This window comes from Mauremys reevesii, linkage group 1 (genome assembly GCF_016161935.1).
Source record: "Mauremys reevesii isolate NIE-2019 linkage group 1, ASM1616193v1, whole genome shotgun sequence".
Classification (NCBI taxonomy): domain Eukaryota; kingdom Metazoa; phylum Chordata; order Testudines; family Geoemydidae; genus Mauremys; species Mauremys reevesii.
In genome coordinates this window covers 317,814,959-317,842,472 of record NC_052623.1, presented here as the reverse complement: position 1 = coordinate 317,842,472, position 27,514 = coordinate 317,814,959, and the positions used below count along the sequence as shown (strand labels likewise).

Below are 27,514 nucleotides of genomic sequence, written 5' to 3'. Positions count from 1 at the left end.
ACAAAAATTATTTTACAGTCTATTAAAAATTGTACTGGGACTCTTTCATATTCCTCTGTTTGTATGCCAGCTACCTTAGTTGCCAAAAATATAACTGTGCTAGATCAGAGGGAGTTATGAAAACATCTAAAATTGTATAAAACACAGTTACATTATTATAAAATATGGTTAATACATCAAAATATTATTACTTATGTTCAAGGGGTGGAATTATCACCCTATTGAAATGAATGGAAGTTTTGCCATTGACTTCAATGGAGCGAGGATTTCACCCAGTTTTTCTGGCCAGGTTCACAAAGGTATTTAGGCGCCCAAAGCTGCAGATAGGCATCTAGTGAAAAGAACAAAAGTGCCTAAGCAGGTCAGGCACTTAACTTCCATGGCCCATCCAGGATTAGATGAGTGCTGGGATCCTTCTGGAAACTGAGAATCTCTTTCATTCTCAATAGTATAAAACTGCCATTTCTAGCATTACAGAGAAGCAAGGCATTGGACTTCAAAGTCATTACATTTTTATGTACAGAAAACCTGTCACTAGCCCAAAGCTGAATCTTGCCTGAGGCAGGTGTAACTGGGGAAGAGGAGGCAATTCCACATTTTGGGGAGGAAGAAAAAACATTTCTTTGGCAGGTGGATTTTTTAAATTGTACTTTTTTGAAGCTGCTCAAGCATCTGGAACGTAGAGTAATTCCCAGCGGATATGCATTAGTGGGCAAAGTGTAGGTGATATGGTTAAAAGTACAGGCTAAATTCAACTCTGCAAATTATCCCAGTTGATCACCTCCATTTATGTGGAGTGTGTTATATATTATTTGAAACGCTTGTGTGAAAATGAATGAATACAATACCTCATATTCTTCAGTTTCATTCAGTTCAGGAAAGAGGTCAATTTCTATGAAACAAAAAGGTGCATTATATTATCCACTGTTTTAAGCTCACAGATTTTTTGATTTTGCAAGACACAACGTTATACTTTTCATGGTTAGTTTAGAAATGATAGACCAAAAGATGTTATTTAAGCTGTATTACAATCACAGGTCATGACAATGTTATAATCATGTTCTAACCAGGGCTGTATTAACCAATAAACCCATTAGGCTGAGGTCTGAGATGATTTTGGAGGTGCTATCTGCAGAAGCTGCCAAGCAGCTGCACGGAGGGAAACAATGGGACTCAACAACTGGCTGGCAATTTAGCTGCAACATTACTGAGGGGCTGAGGGGTGCAGCTGCCGCTGCCTGTCTGCACAGAGGAACAGCATCCAGGCCCATGGTGATGAGACTGAACAGGCAGGCTTGGAACTGAGGGGGAGGGAGGCAGACAGGAAAAAAGTACTAGGTGAAGAATGCTCCAGGCACAGAAGCTGGGAATAGGCCTACTCAGCCCAGATAGAAAGACACTTGCTAGCACCGCTCAAGCTAGTGCATTAAAAATAAGTGTGGATGTTGCAGCAGTGGTGGCAGCTCAAGCTAGCCACCAAAGTCCAAGCTTATCTGACCACCTGGTCCGAACCCAAGCTGTGCCACTGTCACAATGTCCACACTGCAATTTCAGTGTCCTGGTGTTAGTCTTTCTACCTGGGCAGGGAGGCATGCTCCCAGCTGCAGTGTAGACACACCCTTTGGAGTAAAAGATAGAGGCTTAGGTGTGGCTTATGCCCAGATCTTCAGCAGTACCAGTGTTAAACTTCCATTGATCTGGACCTTATCTGCCTCACTTATGGGCCAGAGATAGTCATCTCTCTCCATTCAGGAGTCTCAGCCATTAATTCTCTGCTGGAATTAGGTGCCTAAACTAGGTCATGCCCTAGCAGCCAAATGCAGATCTCAAAAACCAGAGAAAATAAGACCCCAGAATAGCCCAGTGTTTAGAGCTTTTATGTGGTAGACCCAAGTTCAGATCCCTGCTCTGCCTGATTTGAAATAGGGACTTGAATCCACATTCTAGATGAATGCCCTAGCCAACTGGCTGTTCTGGGGTAGATCTCACCAACCTCCCTGGTTCTACTTTGAAGAAATAATTAAATGTTAATTGAAGCAGAGACTCCACATTTTCCATATCCCATGTGAGTATGCTAATCACTGGGCTACTGAGTCAGACCCTCTCTCTCTATTGCCTGCCCAATGGATAGTTGATTATTAATTAGGGTTCCATCACACTAACAAGCTAAAATATTTATATTGATAAGTTGTAGAATGTAAAAAAATGAAATGATCAATTCTTCATGAAAGCATTTTATAAGTAGCAACTATTGAATTAAATACTTGGCATATTAACAAAATACAGAAAAAAAGTTATCTTACCTCTGTGTTTCTGAAGGCTAGAAGGCTGGGGGGAGGGGGGGAAAAGATGATGATATTCCCTGGCTTCTCAATGATTTCTGTTTAAATTTTTAGATAGTGTTTTCAAAATTCTTAATACTGTAGCCTGGTAACATACATTATGTGGTCAACAGACTCTTAAAAACAGCCTTTCATTAAAGAGAAATATGATTATTTTTGTTGTTAGGGTTAATTTAGTCTTCAAATAATAAAAATGAATATATTCTTTCAGATTTCATGTTTTCTACAGTATCTATGTTATCTTTTGAACTTTATCTAGAAGAAAAACTAATGCAGTGATAATACAAATGGATGTAAAATACCTCTACAAACTTTATTTACTACAAGGAAAACTGTAAAAGGTTTCAATATCCTCTGTTTCAACCAGAATGAAACTACAATTTCATCCTGATGTATCCATGGAAACTCTCTTGATTAGATGGTAACAAAACAAATCTATTTGCCAGCAACATTTAATTACTCAGTTATTGTGGTTTTGCTAATCTTAATACTGTGTTCTTGAACCAATAATATATATATAAGTAATATGGTACCATTTCCCAGCACAGAAATAAAACTCAGAGGGAGGTTAACAAACAAGGTACAGTATGTTTGATTTTTTGTATAACTGCAAATTGGTTATTCTATAGCTTAGGTTTTATTGGAAAAGTTCAAACCTTAAATTTATTAGAAAGGCTTCAAGTGAATACATATAATATTGTAGTTTAATGATTCCTGCAGAAACGATAGAATAAGGACAAAAGGAAAATGTGATATCTAAATATTTCCCTATATTTAAATTCAGCTCAACTCCTAAAAACATCCCCCCACAACAATGTGTTCCATAATTTTACAATAATATTCGCAGAGTAAATTATCTTCAGTTCTACACTACAATACATAATAAATGACACTGGAAGAACACAAGTAAAACCATTTTTGCTACATTTAAATGAAATATCTATTATCTTTTCATCATTCATCAGCATAAGAATCACAAAAGCCCTCCTAAAGTGAAATATTTCAGATACCCTTATTGTTCTTTATGAAGAAAATCTCTCACAAAGACATTGCATAAAAAGGCCCTCACAAAGAACTGATGCTAGCGTGAGCTGCCAAGTAGGAGACAAAAGTTTGAGATTTATATCCCTTCATGTTGTTTTTATGAAAAACTTCAGTTGACTTCCTCACGCAGAACAAGGGGAGGATATGTATTTAGTCCAGTGGTTCTCAACTTATTTATCGTTGTGGGTTGCATAGCAGCCCACAATGTGTTATGTGGGCTCCAGGGGTCGGGTGGCAGGGCAGCAGCAGCCCAGACTCTGACCCTGAACCCCAGACCCCTGCCATGTGGGGCTGGTGGGCTGCCTGCCCCGGACTCCCAACCCTGCAGGGCCGGATGGGAGCCCCAGAGGTTGGGGCCGGTTGGCTGCCTGCCCTGGATCCTAGACCCCTGCTGTGCGGGGCTGGGCAGCTGCCTGGAGCTTGTGGGGCCGGGCGGCAGTCCCAAACATCCGACCCTGCGGGGCCGGCCGGGAGCCCCGGACCCCTTTGGCATGGCTGTCCCGGACCTCCGCCACATGAGGCTGGGTGGCTGCCCCAGAGCTTGCCTGGCCAGGCAGCAGCTCCAGACCCAGGACTCCTAACACCACGGGGCCAGCTGGACCCCATCACACCCTGGACCCCGTCACGCGGGCCGGCCTTAACGCACAGCTGAGTTTATGCGCCTATAGTATCAAACTTTCATAACTATACAAATGTTATTTAAAGAGTGAAACACATGCATGTAGGTCACCATTCAGAAACCACTTCCAAAAGCAAATAATCAGATTGTAAATAATGGCTGAGATATTGTCAAAGCTGGCTATGCCATTTAGCCATGCAAGTCCCATTAATTTTAATGGTAGTTGTGTGGCTAAATCTCCTACTTGGGTTTGAAAATGTTAACCATTAAGAATAAATATTGATAAAGCACCCCAAGACCCAAAGACCCTTTTTGACTAGCCATAAGCTTACTGGAAACTATATATGTGTGTGTATATATATATACACACACACACACACACAGTATCACAAGTTTTAAAATTCCACAGTTCTAAATAAAAAACAATATAGGAACAAATAAGGAGAAAATGGTACAGTTCTTCTCACAAACGTAATAGACTAGTATTGTAGTTCTCATGAAGGCATGTGGGCCCTCAGTGGATTGCAGAGCTCTTCTGGAGAGTCCACAGATTGTAATGTGTCTTAGAACCCAGCAGTGCAGGGCTGAAGTTGGAAGAGGACCTGGCCCATGACAGGATCTTTCCTCTTATGTAATAGGCCTAGAGAATGAGAAGTTTCACTCTGGTCGGTCGATCATCTGTGCTCTGCAGAACCCTTAGTGGTGGTTCGCAGAATTAAATGTTTTGAAAGGGTGGTGGCAGGCTATGAAAGGGTCTCTCTCTCTTACAAAATGGACAGCATAATGGAAAACCAAGAACAAATGAGTGGTAGCGGGTGTTGAGTAAATGAAAATATATAGTACAGCAGTACTAAAACAGCCCTTATATTAAAAATATGCAGTCCAAGGGTGAAATTCAACCCCAAGCAGAGGGCCCATGCAAAGTCTTTTGCATCACTTAAGGTCCACTTAAGCTTTTAACATGAAATTTAAATTGTTCAGATGGCATTGCAGTGAATTTCATCCTAACTGGGCTGACATACTCAGAATAAGTCTTGAATATAAAAGTTATACTGAATTTGAGTCAATTTTGTTTCAGGTCTTCATGGGTGAAGATAATGGGTTTTTTTCCAGAAGCAGGAGTTCTGGGAAATATTTTGATCTTATTACTGTGAACCCCATTTTATACCATCATCTATAAAGCAGATCACAAAATCAGTTTTGGTATTATATTTGGCATGTGAAAGTTTGTATGAACACATCTCTTTCTCTGACTAATTAGATACATACTTTCTCATGTCTCCGTTATTTAATATTTTCAGCACAGTTCATTCAAATGCAACTGATTAAATAAATAAATTGAAGTTACAAGTGAATGAACATTTTCTTTAGCATGTTACCATGTTCCCACTCCGTATGGATGTAAGATGACATTTACAAGACTAGGGAATAGTGTATATTTATATTAATGATACTGACTACATATGAGGGATTTTATACCTCTCTTTCATTGTAGAGTTTCATAATTCAATCATTTTTGCATATGAAACTGTGAAAGTAGACAGTGAAATATGTACAGAGATTGTTTTAATCTCCTCTTCACATTTTTTCTTTAAAATGGGGAAATGATAAACTTATATTTAGGAATTTATTTTAATGTAACTTTAAGGTTACCATTTTAAAAGCTCAAAAGCAATACAATGTAAAAATCAAGTTCTTATCATAACATTAATTGTTCATGCTGCATATAGGTATGTTTTTTTATTACTACTTATGAAGCAGATCCTTAATTTCTTATTCCTCACTCAAAGAGTTTTCCTTGCAAAAAAATGGAGTAAGAACCTTAAGCCTTGACTCTATGCTGATAAATGTAACATACAATGGATCAGTTTCTGCCCTCAGATATGCACACAAAATTCCAAATGACGTCTGTGTGCGTTTTATAGATGTAATGAAGGGTGAAATTAGTTTCTACAGTAAGTATGTGCAATGTAAGGGCCCCACTCCTGCTCCCCCTGAAGTCAAAGGCAAAATTATCACTGACCTCCGTGAGAGAATCACAGGGTTCAAATTTACTATGAGAATCTTAGCTTGTGAGTATTTAAAGCTGTAATGTTTGTGTTGTACCAACGTAAGTTTATGTATTGGATTAAACATTGTTTAATTGTGGAAACCGCATGAACGGTTGGCTTCAATCCAAATGGAGTCATACTGGAATCGAGGCCCTGATCCTTTAAAAGGTATCTGCCAATGAGGTGCCTTGCCAATGGGACTTGGGACAGGAATAAGGATCTGTGCTTGTGGATTCTTTGCATAATTGGGGCTCACATTGCTTCAAGCTACTGGCTGGGATAGTCATGTGTCTAGACTTTGGGTGGATGTCTGTGGATAGAGTTCCCTCTCATGTGATTTCTGAAGCACAAGTTGGGAAAACTCTGCTGGAGAGACGTAAGGAAATCCAATATCAAGGAGTTACAGATAGGATACAAACTCAAGTGAAATGCCAATTACATTGACAGAACCTCTCCTCAGAGAAATACAGAGTACAAAGGCTCTGACAAATATTAGCATAATAAGACCTAGGAAACACAGTCCTCTAAACATGTTGTCTTTGAAAGACAGGTTAGATATGCCTTGGAAACTTTTGTGTTTTAACAAAAAATGTTGCAACATAAAACAACATCTTATGCTCATATATCTTTACTTTCACACAGTTCATGGTAACAAGCAGATAGATATATTCTCTATCAGCAGTGGTTCTCTTAACATTATGGGCCAAACTGGGCTCTCAGGTACATTGCTGTACCTCCTCTGACTTAACTGGAGTTGCACAGGTAAGTGTAATTGAGGGGAGAATTCCAGCCTGGTAACCCAGAATTAAAAACAACAATCTAATCCATATGATAAGCAAAACTGGGGTGTGTGAGTATGCTAAAGACCATTATGGACTGACCCTATAATCAAGACAGTCCAACCCAACAGCTGCTAAAGTCAATGGAAGGTTCCCACTGACTTCCATGGGAACTGGATCAAGCCCTAAATCTTCCACTGACTTTAAGGAATGACTGAAGGACAAGGACAAGTCTCTCTATTTTGGTTTAAAATTACCTATCATTTACTTACAGACAGAGGAGTTAAATCTGGCTTTGAAATCAACAAGATTTGATTGTTAGCCCTTTTGATTTTCACAATCCAACATTAAGAAGCAAGGGAATTCCATCACCACATATACTTTGAAATCAAACTCCAAGTACTCATATGTAATAAAATTTCAAAATCAATTGAGATATGAATTTTTAATATATATTAGCTCCTTTATTTTGTTTGCTTTACATTTTTATCACGTGGATTAATTTTAGGAGGCAGAAGGATGCAACTGAAACAATTCCAAAATGGCGTTACTTCCCAAAGGTTTATTGTTCAAAATCATTCATCTGAATTGTAAGCATGTTCACTTTTTCAATATATTTTTATAGTTAAAAAACATCAACATAAAATGCTCGTGTTTAAAGAAACACATGACAGAATAAAAGTCATCTCATTAAACAAATTTAAGGTTAACTACAATGATTTTGAAATTCCATTTTAATGTACTTTGATAGTCAAGCATTTTTAACTGGTTTGCAAGCAAACTATTTATCTGAACACAGATTTTTAGCTAAAAGTTACTACTGTGCTCAAAAGAACACTTACCTGGATCATCTAAAGGCATATCAACAATGACTTGATCACTGTATTTTCCATATAGACCATTAGTGCAAACCGCAACTATCTGAAGAACATAACTTGTATTGGACAGCAGATTATTTAGAATAGCTCCCTAAAAGAAAAATCATGTTTAATCACATAAATGTGAATTTTAGCATATTTTTTGAAAATATTCGATTATTTTTTTTAGAACAGTGTTTTCTCATATGAGAGACAAGGTGGGTGAGGTAATATCTTTTATTGGACTAATTTCTGCTGGTGAAAGAGACAAGCTTTTCGAGCTACACAGAGCTTATAAGAGCTCAAAAAAGCTTGTCTTTTTCACCAACAGAAGTTGGTCCAATAAAAGATATTACCTCACCCACTTTGTCTCTCTAATATCCTGGGACCAACACAGCTACAACAACACTGCAAACAACAATAGAAGATATCAACATTTTCTCACATGAAACATCATTTTTACATTTTATAGCCAGAAAAACAGGCATAAAACTTTAATCAATGAATTTTGTGAAATGTTCTAATGGCAGGCGATTGAATAACTGGAGAGAGTACATTTTTCTATGTTGAATATTAGTTTTAGATTCTAATATTCCTTGTGAAGTTTATGCAGCTTCAAAGGGGGTGAATGTAATTGTTTGTGCTGGTAAAGCACCATCATATTATAAATCAGTGCATCAATATAGTAATCACAGATGGATCATTGTTCAGATGCTGAATTTTTCATTAGTTACCTGTGTACAAATATCCTACACATCAAAGATCATTGGGGCAGAGGCTCTTACTGCATGAAGAAAGTGTCTTGTGACTAACAAGATCTGAGTTTGACACCACAGCAATAGTTATTTCAAGGTATTACAGACAAATAGGAACTCCAGTTTTAGAAATTAGAACTGGAGGTGATGGTAGCTCTCTCTCATATAGCCTTTTTTTTCCCCCATTTTTCTCTGGCTGTATAGCCAATGATACAAGCAGAGTTTCTATGAGCAGCAGCCAAAGACATTAGTTCTAGCTGGATCAGCTCCCTGACATAATCCTTTAGAATAATTCTTTGTAAGTGCTTTACCACCACCACTTTTGTATGAAACTTGAAGAGTTTACAGTTACCAAGTCCTGATACCCATCTGTCAGAAACTCATGTTTAGTCTGGTCTTCTCCATCCAATTGCTGATAAAAGACAGCAAATCTCTCAATCATGGCATCATAAACAACTCGAGGTCTTTCCCATGTAACAAGAAGGCTGGTATAGTTCTTTGGATCGGCTTGGACGTTTTCCGGTTCTGAGCTGCAAACTAAAAACAGCATAATATTTATAAACAGCATAATGGATTCTGAGCACTGAGGGTGTGGTCTAATTCTCATGGAAACTGGCATAAGTCTATCCATTGATTTTCATGGGAGTTGGATCAGTCCCTAAAATTCTAAACCATGTAAATCTAAACTACCAAAGATCTACTTAAGTCACCACTGTGTTTGGGTTGTTTTCCAATTAGTGGAAGTGGAATTTTTCCTTTCTTTTTAATATTATCTAAAAGAATGAAGAGATATTGATACATTTTGAGTTTTCACATTTTGATAAAGGTTCATATCAAGTTCCATGAAAATTAGAGAATAACATTCTTTTTGATTTGTGTTAGAACTGCTTATTGGTCATAAAATACTGGTATACCCAGAAGGGTACATTTTATTTCTTTGTAATCATGCAAGTGACAAAATGGAAGTGTAAAGGTTCTTAAGTATGTGTCTCAGGAAAAAAAAGTCTCTAGTAGTCTGTGCTTTCATGAATCTGTGAAAGAGGAAGCCATTAAAGTAGGAGGAACTATGAATTGCCTTGACAATATCTGCATTTTAGGACATGTTTTGTAATAGATTTTTACAATCAATAGCGGTATTCTTACAAATTATTATGAATGTACTACTCAACAGTAAGAATATTAATAATAATGGCTGAGATCTTCAAAGGAGCCTAGCAGAGTGTGGTGTCCAAGCCCCACAAGACGAAATGGAATATAGGCGCCTGTCTTACTCTGGCTTCTTTTAAAATTCCAGCCAATAGTATCTTCCATTTACTTAGCAGTTTTCATCGGAGGATGAAACAATTCCTAACTGCCAATGGAAATGATTAGTCCTCACAACACACTTCTTGAGGTAGGTAAATATCATGCTCATTTTACAGATTGGACAACTGAAGACAAACTTGCATAAAATACCTAGGGTGAAATCCTAGCTTTATTGAGGTCAATGGAAGGTTTTGTTGTTGACTTCAATTAAGTTAAGATTTCACCTCTAGATTTTTAAAAGTGGACTCTAATTTTAGGTCCCTTAATATTTTTTAGGTGTCTAAAACTGAAACTTGTGGTCAGGTTTGAAAATTTGGGTCATAGTCACTTGTTCAAAAGTCAAGTGTTGGGGTTCACATGGTACCCATGAAGAAGATGGCTGCTTAGTCCTGGACCTCCTCATTCCCCACATATCTATTGTTTCTAATAATTACTTTTCTAGCAAATTAGCAATAAGTTTCTGTGATAAAAGTTTACATTAATCCCCTAAATAAACTGTTGAATATGGATTCCAATGGAAAAAAATGAGAGGCAACAAAAGACCCGAGGAGCTGAAGGAGGAGACCACAAGGCCACCACAGAACGTAGCTGAACATATTGCAGCACTCAAAGAATTCCTCAGAGACCGACTGTATTCAGAAGATATTTGTGGCCTCTCGAAAGATGCAAGCCATGTAAAATCCCAAATGGCTCACTTAGAAAATGAGCTACAAAAGACAGTCATTGAAACCTGCAAAATTAAAGAAGAAACTGCCTCCTTAAATCTTAGACTACACAAACTGGAAGAAAACCAGGATGACTTAGAAACTAGACCTCAAAGAAACAACCATCACTTCTTGGGGACTATTGAGGGTCAAGAGGAGAAGGATATTATCAACTTTCTTCAGAAGCTGCTCCCTGATATATTTAAATTGGACCCCCAGCCGCCCCCATTAAATATTGAAAGGGCTCATCGAATGCCTGGTACTAGAAGGCAAAAGTCTGAAAAGCCCAGACCCATCATCTTCAAGCTGCTGAAGTTCAATGATAAAGTAATGTTAATGAATACTGCCAGAAAAGCTCAAACCCTTATGTACAAAGGCCACAAAAGGTCTCTTTTTCCTGACTTCTCAGATGAGCTTAACAACAAGAGGGCTGCATTCAGTGGCATAAAGCAAATTCCAAGGATGATCATAAAGTACCCATCCACCTTCACTATGGATTTAGCAGGCTGCACATGATTTTGCAAAACCCCCTCTGAAGCTTGGCAAACATTTCAAAGACTGAGGCCTGGTCTACACTACGGAGTTAGGTCAAATTTAGCCATGTTAGGTTGATTTAAAAATGACTATGTCCACACAACCAACCCCGTTCCGTCAACCTAAAGGGCTCTTAAAATCGACTTCTGTCTCCTCCCCAGCGAGGGGTGTAGCGCTAAAATTGACCTTGCTGGGTCGAATTTGGGCTAGTGCAGATGCAAATCAACGGTATTGGCCTCTGGGAGCTATCCCAGAGTGCTCCATTGTGACCGCTCTGGACAGCACTTTCAACTCCGATGCACTAGCCAGGTACACAGGAAAAGCCCCGGGAACTTCTGAATTTCATTTCCTGTTTGGTCAGCGTGGCGAACTCAGCAGCACAGGTGACCATGCAGTCCCCCCAGAATTGCAAACGAGCTCCAGCATGGACTGAAAGGGAGACACTGGATCTGATCGCTGTATGGGGAGAAGCATCTGTAGAGGCTGAACTCCGATCAAAAAGAAGAAATGGAAATATATTAGCCAAAATCTCACAGGGCACAGTGGAGAGAGCCTACAACAGGGACACACAGCTGTGCTGCATGAAAGTTAAGGAGCTCAGGCAAGCTTACCAAAAGAAAAAGGAGGCAAATGGTCACTCCGGGTTAGAGCCCCATACCTGCCGCTTCTATGATCAGATGCATGGCATTCTAGGGGGGAACCCTACCGCTATCCCACCACTGTCCGTGGACACCTGCAAGGGGAGAGTCTCACGCAACAGGGAGGAGGATTTTGTGGAGGAGGAGGAGGAGAATGCGCAGCAGGCAAGCGGTGAATCCGTTCTTCCTGGCAGCCAGGACCTTTTCATCACTCTGGAGCCAATATCCTCCCAAGACGGGATCCCTGACCCTGAAGCTGGAGAAGGCACCTCTGGTGAGTGCACATTTGTAACTACAGTACAGGGTTTAAAAGCAATTGTGTTTAATGTTTGATTTGCCCTGAAGAATTGGGATGCATTCACGGCCAGTACAGCTACTGGAAAAGTCTGTTCACATGTCTGGGGATGGAGCGGGTATCCTCCAGGGACATCTCCATGAAGCTCTCCTGGAGGTACTCTGAAAGCCTTTGCAGAAGGTTTCTTGGGAGGGCTGCCTTATTTCGTCTCCAGGGTAGGACACTTTACCGCACCAAGGTGGTAGCAAGTATTCTGGAAACATTGCAGCAGAAAGCATGGCAACTATTGGTCCTGGGTTTTGGTCGCATTCAAGCAACATTCGGTCTTTATCTTTCTATGTTAGCCTCAGTAGAGTGATCTCATTCATGGTCACCTGGTTGAAATAGGGGAATTTTTGTAAGGGAACAGTAAAAGGACCCCATTCATGCTGGGCTGTTTGTGCTTGGCTAAAAGGGATCGTTCCAGAGAATAGCAATGCGGCAGGGGGAGGGGAGAAGGGATCATCCCAGAGAATAGCCACATGGTGGGGTGGGGGGAGGGGTGTGCTGCACATCCACCCCAAAACCGAAGCCCCTCCTTTTAAATGTGAAACCCAACTCATTGCTTGCTCTGGGAAAGGAGGGCGCTGCAGTATGAAAACATTCCCACAGGTTATGAAGGCGGAAGAAGCCAATCCCACATACCAAAAGGCTTACCATGGCTGCCTGGAAACCAAATTCTGTTGCTCAGCCATGTGTGATGTGTCACCATACCGGCAGGCACTCAATATAAACGGCAAAATGTGACCTTGTACCTAAAGCACATGTGCTGTCTGCTGTGAATTGCTTGATTCACTGTGAAAGAGTCTCCCTTTTGTTCTCAGAAATGTATCACCTTAAATTTTACTCTCTCTTTTTATCTACCCCCAAGTGCAAATCTGTCTACACTCCCCCTATCATCTCCATCCCCGAGATTATTGCAGATTAGAAGGCGATGACATGTTTTCCAAGCTCATGCAGTCCTCACGCACTGATAGGGCACAGCTGAATGCATGGAGGCATTCAGTGGCAGAGGCCAGGAAAGAATTAAGTGAGCACGAAGAGCGGAGGCAGGACGTGATACTGAGGCTAATGGGGGAGCAAAATGGACATGATGAAGCGTCTGTTGGGGGAGCAAAAGGACACGATGAAGCATCTCTTGGAGTTGCAGGAAAGCCACAAGAGCACAGACCCCCACTGCATCCACTGTATAACCGCATGCCCTCCTCCCCATGTTCCATAGCCTCCTCACCCAGACACCCAAGAACGCATGGGGGGAGGATCTGGGCACCCAGCCATTCCACTCCAAAGGATGGCCCAAGCAACAGAAGGCTGTCATTCAAACAGTTTGATTTTTAGTGTGGCTACAATAAACAATGTGGCCTTGTCCTTCCCTCCTCCCCCACCCCACCCAGGCTACCTTGTCCGTTATCTCATTTTTTCCCCCAATTAATAAAGAAAGAATGCATGGTTTCAAAACAATAGTTATTTTATTTCAAAGAGGGGAGGGTGGTTGGCTTACAGAAAATTAAAATCAACAAAGGGGGTGGGTTTGCATCAAGGAGAAACACACACAACTGTCACACCGAAGCCTGGCCCGTCATGAAACTGGTTTTCAAAGCCTCTCTGATGCGCAGCTGTGCTCTTCTAATCGCCCTGGTGTCTGGCGGCTCAAAATCAGATGCCAGATGATTTGCCTCAACCTCCCACCCCACCATAAACGTCTCCCCCTTACCCTCACAGATATTATGGAGCACACAGAAAGCAGCAATAACAATGGGAATGTTGGTTGTGCTGAGGTCTGACCTAGTCAGCAAATAGCGCCAGTGAGCTTTTAAATGTGCAAAGGCACATTCTACCATCATTCTTCACTTGCTCAGCCTATAGTTGAACTGCTCCTTACTACTGTCCAGGCTGCCTATGTACGGCTTCATGAGCCATGGGAGCAAGGGGTAGGCTGGGTCACCAAGGATAACTACTGGCATCTCAACATCCCCAGCAGTAATTTTCTGGTCTGGGAAGTAAATCCCTTCTTGCAGCTGCTCAAACAGCCCGGAGTTCCTAAAGATGCGAGCGTCGTGCTCCTTTCCCGGCCATCCCATGTTGATGTCAGTGAAACATCCCTTGTGATCCATCAGTGCTTGCAACACCATTGAGAAGTACCCCTTGCGGTTTACGTACTGGGTGGCAAGGTGGTCTGGTGCCAAGATGCGGATATGCATTCCGTCTATCACCCACGACAGTTAGGGAACCCCACTGCAGCAAAGCCATCCAGTATGACCTGCACATTTCCCAGAGTCACTACCCTTGATAACAGAACGTCAATGATTGCATAGGCTACTTGGATCACAGCAGGCCCCAAAGTAGACTTGCCCACTCCAAATTGATTCCTGACTGACTGGTCTGCTACCAGTCAGGTGTTGCAAGCTTCCACAAGGCTATCGCCACTTGCTTCTCAACTGTCAGGGCAGCTCTCATCTTGGTATTCCTGTGCTTCAGGGTGGGGGAAAGCAACTCACAGAGTTCCAGGAAAGTGGCCTTATGCATGTGAAAGTTTCGCAGCCACTGTGAATCATTCCATACCTGCAACACTATGCGGTCCCACCAGTCTGTGCTTGTTTGCCTGGCCCAAAATCGGCATTCCACTGTATCAACCAGCCCCACTGCTGCCATGATGTCCCAATTGCCACAGCCCGTGCTTTCAGGAACATCTGTGTCCACGTCCTCATCAAAATCCTCCTTGTGCTGGCGTCTCTTAGCCAGATTCTGCATATACTCCAGGATAATGCGCGAGGTGTTTACAATGCTCAAAACAGCAGTGGCGAGGGTGAGCTGGGCAGGCTCCATACTTGCCATGGTATGGTGTCTGCATGGGTAACCCAGGAAAAAAGGCACAAAAATGACAGGCGCCCCTGCCATTGCTTTCATGGAGGGAGGGGCGACTGACGGCATGTACCCCAAACCACCCGCGACAATGTTTTTGCCCCACCAGGCATTGGGAGCTTAACCAGAATTCCAATGGGCAACGGAGACTACGGGAACTGTGGGATAGCTACCCACAGTGCACCGCTCTGTAAATTGATGCTAGCCACGGTAGTGAGGACGTACTCCGCTGACTTAATGCACTTAGAAGGGACATACGCAATCGACTGTATAAAATAGATTTCTAAAAATAGACTTCTATAAAATTGACCTAATTACATCGTGTACACAGACCTTGAGACACTAAGCACCATCTACTGACTGAAGTATTATCTGCACTAATCATCACAATTTGATAGAGAGAATCATGATATTACGATAACCACAAGTCCTTGGAACAATCAATACTCCTGACATGTAAAGTAGTCTATAACCTAAGCCTTAAATAGCAATAGTTATTCAATTTGTGCAGGGCATTTGATATTTGATTTACCAAATCAATTGTAAATTTACATTTGATGAGTGTGTGTATATGTATATCCATATATGTATGTGTATGTATCCATAAAACTTCTGTAGGTGGGTATATATTATACATGTTCTAGAATGTGCAATGGTATTTACAAGATAAAATTTGACTTTAAATATATTTGCATTGGAGATGTTTAGACTATTATTAGATAATATAGGGAGGGAAGAAGGGGATGGAATTGAAGCCATCAGGGATCTGAACATGCCTACGCTGGCTTGTTTTAAGTCTGTTAAATTTTTTTTGTTTTCTGTTACAAATATATTTTGGAAGACACATGATATTTAACTACATATCTTTTTGTGTACTTGATACTCTTAGAGGTTCAATTGAAGGCATACATTCATTCATAACTAACCAGTATCTAATATGTATAAATACAGATCATATCGTAGACGTGGTTTTACAATATCAATGGGGAAATGTGCGTCTTGATGTCTTCATATATCATTTAAAACTTTGTCATGAATTTTCTTAGTGTGTGCTCCTGGAATGCAAAGGTACTTAATCAACCTTCCAAAAGAATTAAAATCCTGAGGTACCTCAGATCAAAAAAGTGCTAAGTAGCTTATTGAAGGAAACTCATCTAGCAGATATAACAGGATCAAGAAGATGGGGGTAGGTGCTGAGTATCATTCATCATTGAATCCTAAGAGCAGAGACACATCCATTGTAATTCATAAAAGTGTAGCTTTTCAATATATACAGTCTTGGTCTGTTTCAACTCAAAAAAGTTAATTCTAGGAAGCATTTACAATCCAAGTGGAGGTAATTCTGAATTTTCCAAAGACATAGCGGACATTCTTTCTAATAATATAGACATTCCTGTAATATTGGGAGGTATCTGGAATAATATGCTAGACAGACATCTGGACTAATCCAATTACATGAGACCCAGCTCTCAAAGCACAATAGGTCAACCCCGCGGCAGCTGGGAGCTTGGGGATTCCCCGGCTCTGGAGTTCCCCCGCCGCCTGGGAGCTGCAGGGTATCCCCGCTATCTGCGGCAGCTTGGAGCTCTGGGGGCTACCAAAGGTGGCTGGGGTACCCCGCAGCTCACAGCCTCCATGGGCGGCAGGGGACCCTGCAGCTCCCGAGCACCAAGGCTAAAGTCACGGAGGTCGATGGAATTCACGGATTCCAAGATTTCTGTGACCTCCGTGACTAAATTGTAGCCTTACTCGAGATATGAGAACTGCTTTAATTACTTTAATATTAAAGAAGAAAAAAGATGGTCACAATTGTGATGACTTCTGCCCCATATCTCTATTGAACACAGATTGCAAAATAAATGTAAACATTTTAGCTACATGACTGAACACTATCATCCCAACAATTATACATGCAGATCAGGTTGCTTTCATTAAAGGCACATTGGCTGCTGCTAACACAAGAAAAATCGCTCACTTTATCTAGCAAGCTCAGATGTCTCCACAGAGTTATCTCTAGATGCAGCAAAAGCCTTTGATAAGGTTGAATGGCTTTACCTAATGAATTCTAAATGAATACTAAAAGAATTCAGATTTGGACCAATATTCCTGGATTGGGTCAGGGTATTATACAACTCTCCCCACACTTTACTATCAACTATTTGAATTATTTCCCCCATATTTCAGCTAGAAAGAGGGACACGATAGGACTGACTGTCCCTTTTTACCCCTCCTTTTTAATCTCTCTTGTAGCACTGGCAATGTACATACATCAGCACTCAGCCACTGAACGTGTGACTGGAAACGGGAGAGAATACAAAATCAATTTATATGTTGATGATATAATAGTACTATTGAAGAATCCTCCTATCATTATTGAATGTAGCTGATATTTTTTGAAAGATCTTTGTTTTTTGCATTAACTGGGATGAATCACAAGCAATGGATATATCCAAAAGACCAGATCCTTCTCATTTTCAGCATTTTCCATTTCAAATATGAAAGGAAATAACTTATTTAGGTATTAAAATTTGTCCTAATCTTCCTGAAATGGTTTCTATAAATATGGACTATATATTAAAAGAAATGCCCAAGGATGTAGAGAGGTAGTATCTACTCCCTCTGCCCTTACTGGGAACAATAGAAATAGCCAAAATGAATATCTGCCCAAGATTGACTTCTATCATTAGCCTCGTGTCTTTCAAGGTCTCCCACTTGCTCTTTCCTCGAATAAACAGTCTTACCATGCACTTTATATGGGATTAAAAAAATGGCCTCACTTGTTACACAAGACTACAAAAAAATGCTGGGCAGCTGCAAGGTCCAAGGGTTGCCAGATTTGTATCTATATTATCTAGCATTTCAAATGTGCCCTGTTGTAAGGTGGTTCCCTTCTAGTAGCTGTGTATACACATCAGCCTGGTTTTAAATGGAACAAAGCTTAACTATGTCATTTGGTTCCCTTTCTTCTTTTATATACCTTAAGAGGCTACCCACACCCTTAAGGAAAAGTCCAGACTTTGCATCTACAAGTGGCATTTGCTAATTCTCTTCTTGTACCACTAGGACATAACCCATGTCTCAGGATAAAGGCCACCTCGACACAAGACAAATTGAACAGAAAAAGGATTAACAAAAATTAAAGATATAGTACAAGATGATAGACTGACTTCCTTCAATTACATGTGTCAAAATATCAGCTATCCTTGTCTCATAGTTCCTTCTTGCAGCAACTGTCCTCAAGGATTCATGCAAGGATGAGGGGATAATTGGTCTGTTTCAACTCTCTCACTTCTAGAAAAACATGTTAAGAAATATAGAATCAAATATGGAATTAATTTTGTAGGAATTTAATAGGTGTTTTAATGCTTTGCACTACCTCCTCAATCTCAATCTCAAAGAAAAATGGGAAAAAGTACTTAGCCATACTGTCACAACAGAAACCTGGGAAGATATCTGGCTTAATATGAAAGATACTTCAAATTCTTTCTCCATGCGATTCTTCCAGAACGAGATATCAAACAGGCAATACTGGACTCCAGAACATTTGTTTAAGGCTAGATTGGCATCACACAGTGCATGCGGGCATTGCAAACAGCCCCTTGCCAACCCATCCTCTATACCTGTCAAAAATGCATGTATTCTGGAATGCCATATTCAGTGCTCTCTCAAAAAAGTTAACTATTGCTATCTGTCCTTCTCCAAACTTGGGTATTTTAGGGGTGCTGAATGAGTTGATATTACCAATTAACATTAAGAAATGGATTGCAGTAAATATTTTAGTGGCCAAAAGAGTTATTTTGAGACAATGGAAATCTGCAATTTTCCCCTCATACACAGACTGGCTTAGTGAGCTCCCTACTACTACATTAATGAAAAAAAATGACTCAGTTTAATAGAAATGCCTGGAAAAAATATGGGGATGTCTGGTCACACATGAAACTATTGCATATTTTTGCAGTTTAGTATATATTAGTCCCTGATACTCATAGGTTATGTTCTTACTTATTTAGTCTCTTTAATCATTGATGCCCTGCATGATTTCTATGTGGGTTCAGATTTTTTGTTTGTTTTTTTCCAAGTTTTGAAAATAATGAGTGTTGAATTGTATTATTTAATATACTATTTCCATCTTGTGCATGTTTTTATATATGTTTTGTTTCTTTGTGTTTATATTTTATATAAAAACAATACAAATAAATGTTAAAAAGGTCAAGCGTCAAGTAGGGGGAGAGTTAGTAATATACACTTCTAACTCCCAATCCTGTGCTGTAACCACCAAATAACTGCCTCCCTTATAGTGTCATCTGTTAAGATTTGATTGCAATGCATTATAATACATTTGTCTCTGTATTGCATAACCAGTTATTGCATGCTATTTACAACATTAAAGTGTAACCCTGTAAATGTAAGTGTTCCATTCAAGATTGTTTGAATCCATAAATGCAGATCTCCATCTTAGAAAGGAAGACCAGGGGCAAGGGAAGGAAGAGTTCAGGATATACAAATTATGCTATAGTATTGTGTAGAGGTTAGAACATAAGACTCAGAGCAAAATCTTGTGGGTACTTTTTCTGACTCTTCTACAGGGTCTTTATGTGGCTTCGAACATGTCACTTAACCTTCCTATGTAAAAATTGATCAAATGGCTAGAAGAATATCTACTTCACTGTGCCTGAGGCTTAACCAGCTGTTTGCAGGGGATTCTGAGATCCTCAGAAGAAAGAGGCTACATAAATTCAAATTATTTTTAATGTCCCTACTAATCATTATATGACCCTCAAAGGAGAGAGAGCTATGGAAGATGGGGGGGGGGGGCAGGAGAGCCACAGAGAGTATAAAACTGAAGGCGTCAAGGAAAAAGAAAGAGAAGCAAGAACAAATACAAAATACACATGTTAAGTTCAACATTTATTTATTAGAAAATGTTTGTGGGACTGAAATTTGCCCTGTGAAATAAAAGTTAGTTTGTGAGTACCACTGTTCTATTTATTATGTTTCCTATCCATCAACCTTTTCATGCAAGGTCCACATAGCACTTCAATACTCTTCCAAAAATACAGGTGATTGAATACAAATTACATGGGAGAATAAGATTTTGTCACTTTACTACTTAAATTACCTGAGAACTGTACCAGTGTGTGGTGTAAATTAGCACATCAGGCCTAATGGGTTTATCCCTACATGACTAAATCACATTAACTTAGTATACAAACTATTTTGCAAAGGCTAACTAAAAGATTACAGATCATGTCAGCTTACACTGAAGAGTAAAGCGACCTAGTCCAGGGTTTAATACATACAGTATTATTTTCTATTCTAGCCTGGGACAGGTATGAGAATCTTCAATGACGTTAATAGAGAGATCTTTTCGGATATCACTTTCCGTTACATCATCTAATCCTACTTCTAGGAGATATTAGTATCCTGGAATCCAATCTAATGTTCCTTTCATAAACTCTAATGACCTGTTCCTGCGGTAATCTCAGGGCTTCCACTCTGTCCTCATCTTCTCTGCTGATTTCAGCATCTATTCTCCTTCTCCAAATCTTGTTTCCTCCTGAGGAGATAGTGGCTCTGTCCTCTTCTGGCCTCCTCCTACCTCTCTGGCCATTCCTGCCATCCTTCTTATCTCTTCACCCATTCTCTGTGGGGGTTCTACATGGCTCAGTTCTTAGCCCTCTGTCTTCTCCTTTTACACCCTCTCTAAAGACCCACTTCTTCCACGAAGCTGACAAGCAACTGGCTAACTAATAACAGAAAAGTTGAGAAATCAGTGATATTTGCTCATTTAATTTAAAATGCATATATAAAATTGCACACGTTGACTGTGCCCCTCACCCATCATACGTCATTTGTCGTCTTAGATTGTAAAAGCTTTGCAGCATGGACGGTGTCTTTCTCTGTACACAGAAAGCACAGAGCCTACCATGTTTTTTGGTGCTACTACAATGCAAATAAAAAATTACAAACAAAAAACTGTGTTAAAAGAGCATTGTTAAGGTTGCAAAGTCAAGCACTCAAAAGGTAGGAAATGGTAGTGTAAGCAGAGTCAGGATGAGCTCTACCCTGACATCTGGTGGTGAATTATGGGGAGTGTGGAAAGGAATTTCAGGTATTTTGCATTGGCACACCCACCCCACCTAGTATAGTCCACAGCAGTCTGGGATAGTTATTTTCACAGCTGTGGGATCCCCAATTTCTTTGTTATTGGGGCAGGAGGAATAAAGTGTTGTCACCCTGATTAAGTAAATGAGGAACTGTGAGACTGCGTTATGACAGAGATGGCTCACTATCCGTTAAGTAGCACTTGCTAGACAAGGGACTGGTGTGTGTACCTGATGGTATGGGCCCCTTTTGAGGGCCTGAAACACCAATTGCACATCCTCCTCTCTCCACTGTTGAAGAGCAGAGCTAATTTTGAATCCTTTAGGAGTCCATCTAGAGGCTGCTGACCTGAATTCACATTGGGCCAATGGTGCACCAGCGCTGGGGCTCCCCTACTACAAGCTGAAATCACTAAGAGCTGAAGTCACTAAAAGAGCTAAGCTTACTGAGCTGAGATCACTGAGTGCTGTGTTAACTAGTGGGGGAGCCTGAAGATCTATCGCTAAGCGGCTGGCAGAGCAGAGCAGTTTGCAGCACATTGGAGCAGCCCATGGAACAGTGAGCAGTGTGGAGCGGTTTGCGGGGACGGCTGACGTGGTTCACGGGTCGGCTGGTGAAGTGGAGCCAGTCGTGGTGAAGGCTGCAGCAGAACTCCATGGAGAGGCGGAGCAGTTGGCCCTGGCCCACATAAGGTGCCCCTTAACACCCTGTGTGTGCCCTCCCATTTCCACCCAGGCTGGGGGGGGGGGTAAAACTCTGCAGATAAACTTTTGAACTCTGGGGTGGCACTGACCGGAGACAGAGACTTTTGGGTTGTTGGACTTTGGGGTGATTGGACTTAAGACCCTAAGGGGGAAAAGGACATTGCCAAACGTACTTGGAGGTGGGTTTTTTGCTTATGGTTTGTGTATAATCCTGTTTGTGGTGTCTCTCCAACGTGATGCCGCATTGTTTCCCTCCTTAATTAAAAGGATTTTGCTACACTCGGACTCCGTGTTTGCGAGTGGGGAAGTATTGCCTCCTAGAGGCGCCTGGGGGGTGGTATGTAATTATCCCAGGTCACTGGGTGGGGGCTCCAGCCGGTTTTGCATTGTGTTATTGAAATGGAACCCCTGGATACTGAACCCGGCCCTTGTTGCTGCCAACTCAGAGGGGCAGAAGGGTTACAGTAGAAATAAAGTTTTCTGTACAATCTCCCCCTGCTTGTTCATGTGCATATGATACAGCCTTTAATTACATGATCACATGCTATTTAGGGGCCGTGCCTCATTCAGTGCACAGGATGGATGGTGTGGCTATTCAATGTTTGTTTTCTCCTGACGGCTCAATGTGTGTCCCAGCCTATGCCTTATTTACTGTACTCTATGCAAACCCTGCTCTGAAGACAAAAATTAATTTCCTCATGGGCTTGACTCTGGTTCTCGTTGCTATGGCATACGAGTGCTTCACAAACATTAACTAATTTATTTTAACAAGACCCCTGTGAGGTGAGGGGATGGTATTATTTCTTTGGAGCAGGGACCTGAAATTGATTGGGGAATGGCCTTTGAGTACCTGTGTAAGCTTGAAAGCTTGTCTCTCTCACTAACTGAAGTCGATCCAATAAAAGATATGTTCTCACCCACCTCCTCTTTCTAATATCCTGGGACCAACATGGTTACCACTACACTGTCAATAGACATTCCTTTTGCCATCTGTGTGAAAATCTGTCCAAATTTGGCCATTATAAGCTTTTGAAAAATCATATTTCACACATGCTTGGTAGAGAATTCTTAGATTTTTAGCAGCTAAATTCCCCAAAGATTCCATGAGGACAAACCTTGTGAAGACAAAACTGCAGCTTGCAATAGAGGGGCAGGAACGGATAGTGAACTTTTAATTAACTTTGCAATTTGCATCTTGACCACAGGAGGGCACTGAAACTAAATATTGTTTTGCAAAAGAAAATTACAATAGACTGGAGGGAAGTGCTAAAAGTTCTTTTTTTGTATGGGCAAATAAAACAATGAAAATTAGTGAGAATGTCTTTTTTCCCTCACTAGGACACACTGATGATCCTTATAAATTATTCTGAAACCTATCATTGTGCCCATTTTCATATTTTGAATGTACAGTGGTGATGTGTTAATGTCTTCGTTATAGTGAATTCCTTTAGGTGCAGTACGAGAAAATGTGAATACCCACAATAAATTGTCTTTTCAAACCATTTTCAATTACATTCAATCACTCCAACTGTTGCTATTACAGTTCCTGCCCTCCAGATGGCATAAGGAAATCAATACAAATAACCAGAGGATGTTTTTTGCCTTTTCAATTGTAAGCAACCATGAGGAACAGGGAAGCTGGAACAATTTGTATAGTGGGGTGCTGAGAGCTGTTGAACTAAACTATAAACCCTGTATATGGAAAACCACTTCAAGCCAGAGGGTGCAGCAGTACCCCCAGAACCCCTAGTTCCAGCACCTATGATGAGGGATGCTGTCAATTGGTAGGACACAACCCAGTGCTCAGTGCTTTGTTGAATTGGCTGTATGGGGAAGCAACTGGCCCCACTCCCTCTTCCCATGGGAATTCAGAGTCTTTCCATGGTGAAAAGGGGAGGTTGAAATTGAAAGTGATTTGGCAGTCCTATGTATGGTCAGGTGGCTATATCTTTTTAGTCACCCTCACTGCAAGTTGTAGCTGTAGTATCGGCCTTGTGGCTGAGGAGTGAAAACATTTCCTACTAGTGAGCACTGTAGATACGGATGATAATGTTTAAATCATCACTTTCAATCATCTAATGTAGTGTTTAGTTCAGTCAATCAGCAGGTCCCCTCCCTTCTGCACAAGCAGCAACCTTGAGAGCAATAGACTCCCCCAAGGATAGGAAACCAAAACCAATCTAAGCTGGTCAATGAGACCAGGTGGATGGGACCAGGAGCCTTCCCCCGTGACTCAAAGAACCTAGACACAGGAAGAAGAGGCCTAAGCAGACTGGGAAGTACAGGAGGCACAGGATTGAGAAGGAGAAGCTGTCAGCTGGCAAAGGACAACAGCCCTAACAGCTGCTGGGGGTAAGGGTCAGAGACACTGCAGGGGATTCAGAGCCTAGAGGGAGAGATCCAGCATTCTAGCAGCTGAATGGGAGAAAACTAGTGAGAGGAAGATGAGCAGCTGCAGGGAGAATTGCTGGAAAGAAGTAGCCCAGCTGTTGGAGGGTGTCGGGAAGATTTAGGGAGGGGGAACGGGGAGAGAAGACTGCTTGATAGCAGGGCTCACAGAACAACAGGGTTTGTGCAGGAGAAGGTGCTGGGAGGAGCAGTGAGCACCAGATAAAATAACTGAAACATGTTCATGCAATACACACAAAGCCAATATCCAAAACCAATGGGGCAAGGGTTCCAGGCAGCTATTAGCCTGAGGACTCAACTTTACTAGCCTAGTTGAAAAATGCCCCCAAACCACTTCTTCCAAGCCACATACATGCAATTAAAAAAAGTAAAGCCACTTATTGCCTCCCATGTCCACTACATTCTGCTAACAATGCCAACTTCAATGCTGCATTTATTGCCTTTTTCGCACCCACCTCTGGGTCTAAACTAGCACCCTTTGAAATCTATGGAAAACTTCCCACTGGCATGAGTGGGCGCTGGATCAGGCCTTCTGTGCCTTTCTTGATGCTACCCCCTTTTGTGTGTAATGACTTCCCTGTCCCAGTGAGTCACCATTCTCTCCTCTTTCATCTACCTTATAAAAATCTAACTCAAAAAGCGAGTTTAAAATTAAATAAACAGTAAATAAAAAAAGAAACCTTCAAACTGTTCCCTCTTTGGACTGCCCAGTGTCTCCTGTCTTCTGTTTGTTTAGCAAAGTTCTTTGGTGCAGGGACTGTCTAACTCTGAGGGGTTTTATCACTTTACAGATGCTAATAAAATAATAATGATGTGACCTACATTTAACTCTGAGCTCTGAACACAAAATCCAGCAATCAGGGACACTGGATTTTGACACTTTCTGAAATACTGGGGGCTTTTGGTTACCTATGTACATTTATAATTGCTTTGCCGGAATGGTCCGGCTATTGTTCTTTCTGCGTAATTAATCTATTTATGATTCAATACCTGGTATTGATGAGCAGGAACAGTTAACTGTTTTTTTCCAGACTATCCTGTGCAGGAATGGAAATGGCTTTTGCAACGTGTGAGACGCATTGTGTGCTATGTGACACGCCGCAGCTTTACTGACATGTCATTGCTTGACAGGTGCTGATTTTTGTTTCTGCTGGTGGGTGCTCTTCTCCGCCTCACCCCCTCTGTGAGACCGGCGGGCGGGGCCTTGGGGAGGGGAGAGGCTGAGTGGGTGCAGGGCCTCGGGGCAGAGCAGGGACGGGTCCTTGGGGGAAAGAGGGCAAGTGGGGGCAGGGCCTCAGAGCAGAGTGCAGGCAGGGCCTCCAGGGAAAGAGACTGAGCAGGGGCAGGGCCTTGGGGTGGAGCATCAGGCAGAGCCTGGGAGGATCGGGAGGGGGCGGGAAGAGGCTGAGCGGGGGCAGGGCCTCGGAGTGGAGGTCAGACAGGACTTTGGGGGAAAGAGGCCAAGCAGGGGTGGGTTCTCAGGGCAGATCATGGGCAGAGCGGGGGGCAGGGCCACGGTTTGGGCACTGGGGCCAACAAAAGATTAATCTGGCCCTGCAGATACTGAGCACCCCTGGTTTTTTTTTTGGTGGGTGCTTGAGTCACCCATGGAGTTGGCGCCTATGCTTGAAAGCCACTTACTGATGCCTTTTGCTTGAGTAGGAGGCATGTCACATGCCACAAAATGCAGCAGCCCAAACTTCAAAACCCTGCACTGCATATTGTGTTTCTGGGCTCCATGTAATTCACTATTATTTTGGTCAAAACAGCAATGAATTGTTGGCTTAGCTAAAAAAGGAAGTTGCCATACACTAACGTGACAAAGTCCTATCTAGACCTGTTTGAAATATTTGCAAAAAAACCCTCCAAATCCACACAAAACTTTTCATGTTCGGTTACCAACTATAAATTTATACCAGTTTGATGTAAAGTTTCTCTAAGGTTCATGAACCGTTTGAGTGACTCTGGGTCTAATTTTGAGGGAACTAAGCCAATTTATGGATTTCTATAATTTGTTATGTTATTGATCATTCTTTTTTAAGCACTTTACAACCCTGCCCCAAATAGACTGCAACTCAAAAATCATGTGAATTTTGAAGTTTGGTTTGGTTTCAATTTTGATGTGGATTCAGGTGAATCCCAAGAGTTTTGACTGAGTTTGGCTTTGAGATTTTGAATTTGAATTCAAAATTGAAAGTGAAACTCTGGGTATTGTTTGTGAGACCATGATAATTAGTCCGAAGAAAACGGGACCATTTCTGTCTTGCTCCCGAGCTCCAGGATGCACCAGGGAGCTGGTTCCAGCACCCCAATTCTGAGGGCCAGCCAACCCAGACGCCACTTAGAGCTGTCCAGCAACAGCTCTAACTTTTGCCACTGGAGTAGGGTCCTTAGTGGACCCTATGCCAGTGGAGGATTGGCATGGTCAAGCTCTGCTATGCTACAACACATCTTCTATGCTGGAAGGAGGGGAGGCACAGGGCAGGTCTACACTACAGCCCGGATTGATGCTCTGAGATTGATCCACTGATGGTTGATTTAGCGGGTCTAGTGAAGACCCGCCAAATCAACAGCAGATCGCTCTCCAGTTGATCCCTGTACTCTACCCCCCACGAGAAGAGTAAAGTAAGTCGATGGGAGAGTTTCTCCTGTCGACCCCCTGCGGTGTAGAACCTGCAGTAACTCGACCTAAGGTACGTCAACTCCAGCTATGTCATTCACGTAGCTGGAGTTGCGTAGTGTAGGTTGACTTATCGTGGTAGTGTAGACATAGCCTCAGATGCAGGGCCCAGCAGTGGTACAGATATGTCAGCATCAGAGTTCCCTGTGCCAGGGAAATTCTCTGCTTGTGATTTGTGGCTGAATTATGTCTTTTATGAGTGGTATTAAGAGGCCATAATGAGGCTTGAGGCTGTGACCCAATATTTGCACGAGATCCTGTAAAGAGAAATTGCTGAGTTTCACACAGCTCTAGTTCTAAGGAAAATACAAAACGTTGGGTTAAAAGGTGTTTTATGTTGAGCACATACTGTTGCTCTTTAATTTTAAGAACTTATAGACTTTTTTTATGTCTTTACTGAGTCTGTGTAAGATTACCAAGAGCTGTATTTCTACAGTTATCCTACAGGACACCATTAGAGGAGTACATTTGCTGACATGTTATATAAACAGCTTGGTGTCTGTCAATATTATTTTCAGATGTATATGAACAGCAATTGATCACTGTTAGACATAAATAGATTTTCATTTATGCTGGGGCTGGGGACAGATAAAGAGCTAAAGTTTTCTCGCAAGCTTTCTGTGTTGAGCCCTGACATGCGGCCTTTAAGTCTACTGCTAATGAAAAATATGCCACATATGAAAATTACATGCAACACTGTGCAGGCTAAGAGAATGAAATACCTTTCAACCTAAAACAAAGCAATCCCTGCAAGGTAAGTTTGCCAATGCTGGCATGGCTGCATGGAAATTC

At 41.5% G+C, this 27,514-nt stretch overlaps 1 protein-coding gene across 6 annotated transcripts in view; it reads right to left on the bottom strand.

Annotated features, from left to right (window-relative positions):
* Nucleotides 1-27,514, bottom strand: part of PTPRZ1 (protein tyrosine phosphatase receptor type Z1) — a 191,831-nt gene that overhangs the window by 51,525 nt on the left and 112,792 nt on the right. For all 6 annotated transcript variants that reach the window (XM_039509988.1, XM_039510007.1, XM_039509998.1 and 3 more), the window contains exons 9-11: nt 8,800-8,984; nt 7,678-7,804; nt 849-892 (exon numbers count right to left, since the gene is read on the bottom strand). In XM_039509988.1, the coding sequence (XP_039365922.1) occupies nt 849-892; nt 7,678-7,804; nt 8,800-8,984 (356 nt within the window). The remainder of the gene's footprint in view (nt 1-848; nt 893-7,677; nt 7,805-8,799; nt 8,985-27,514) is intronic.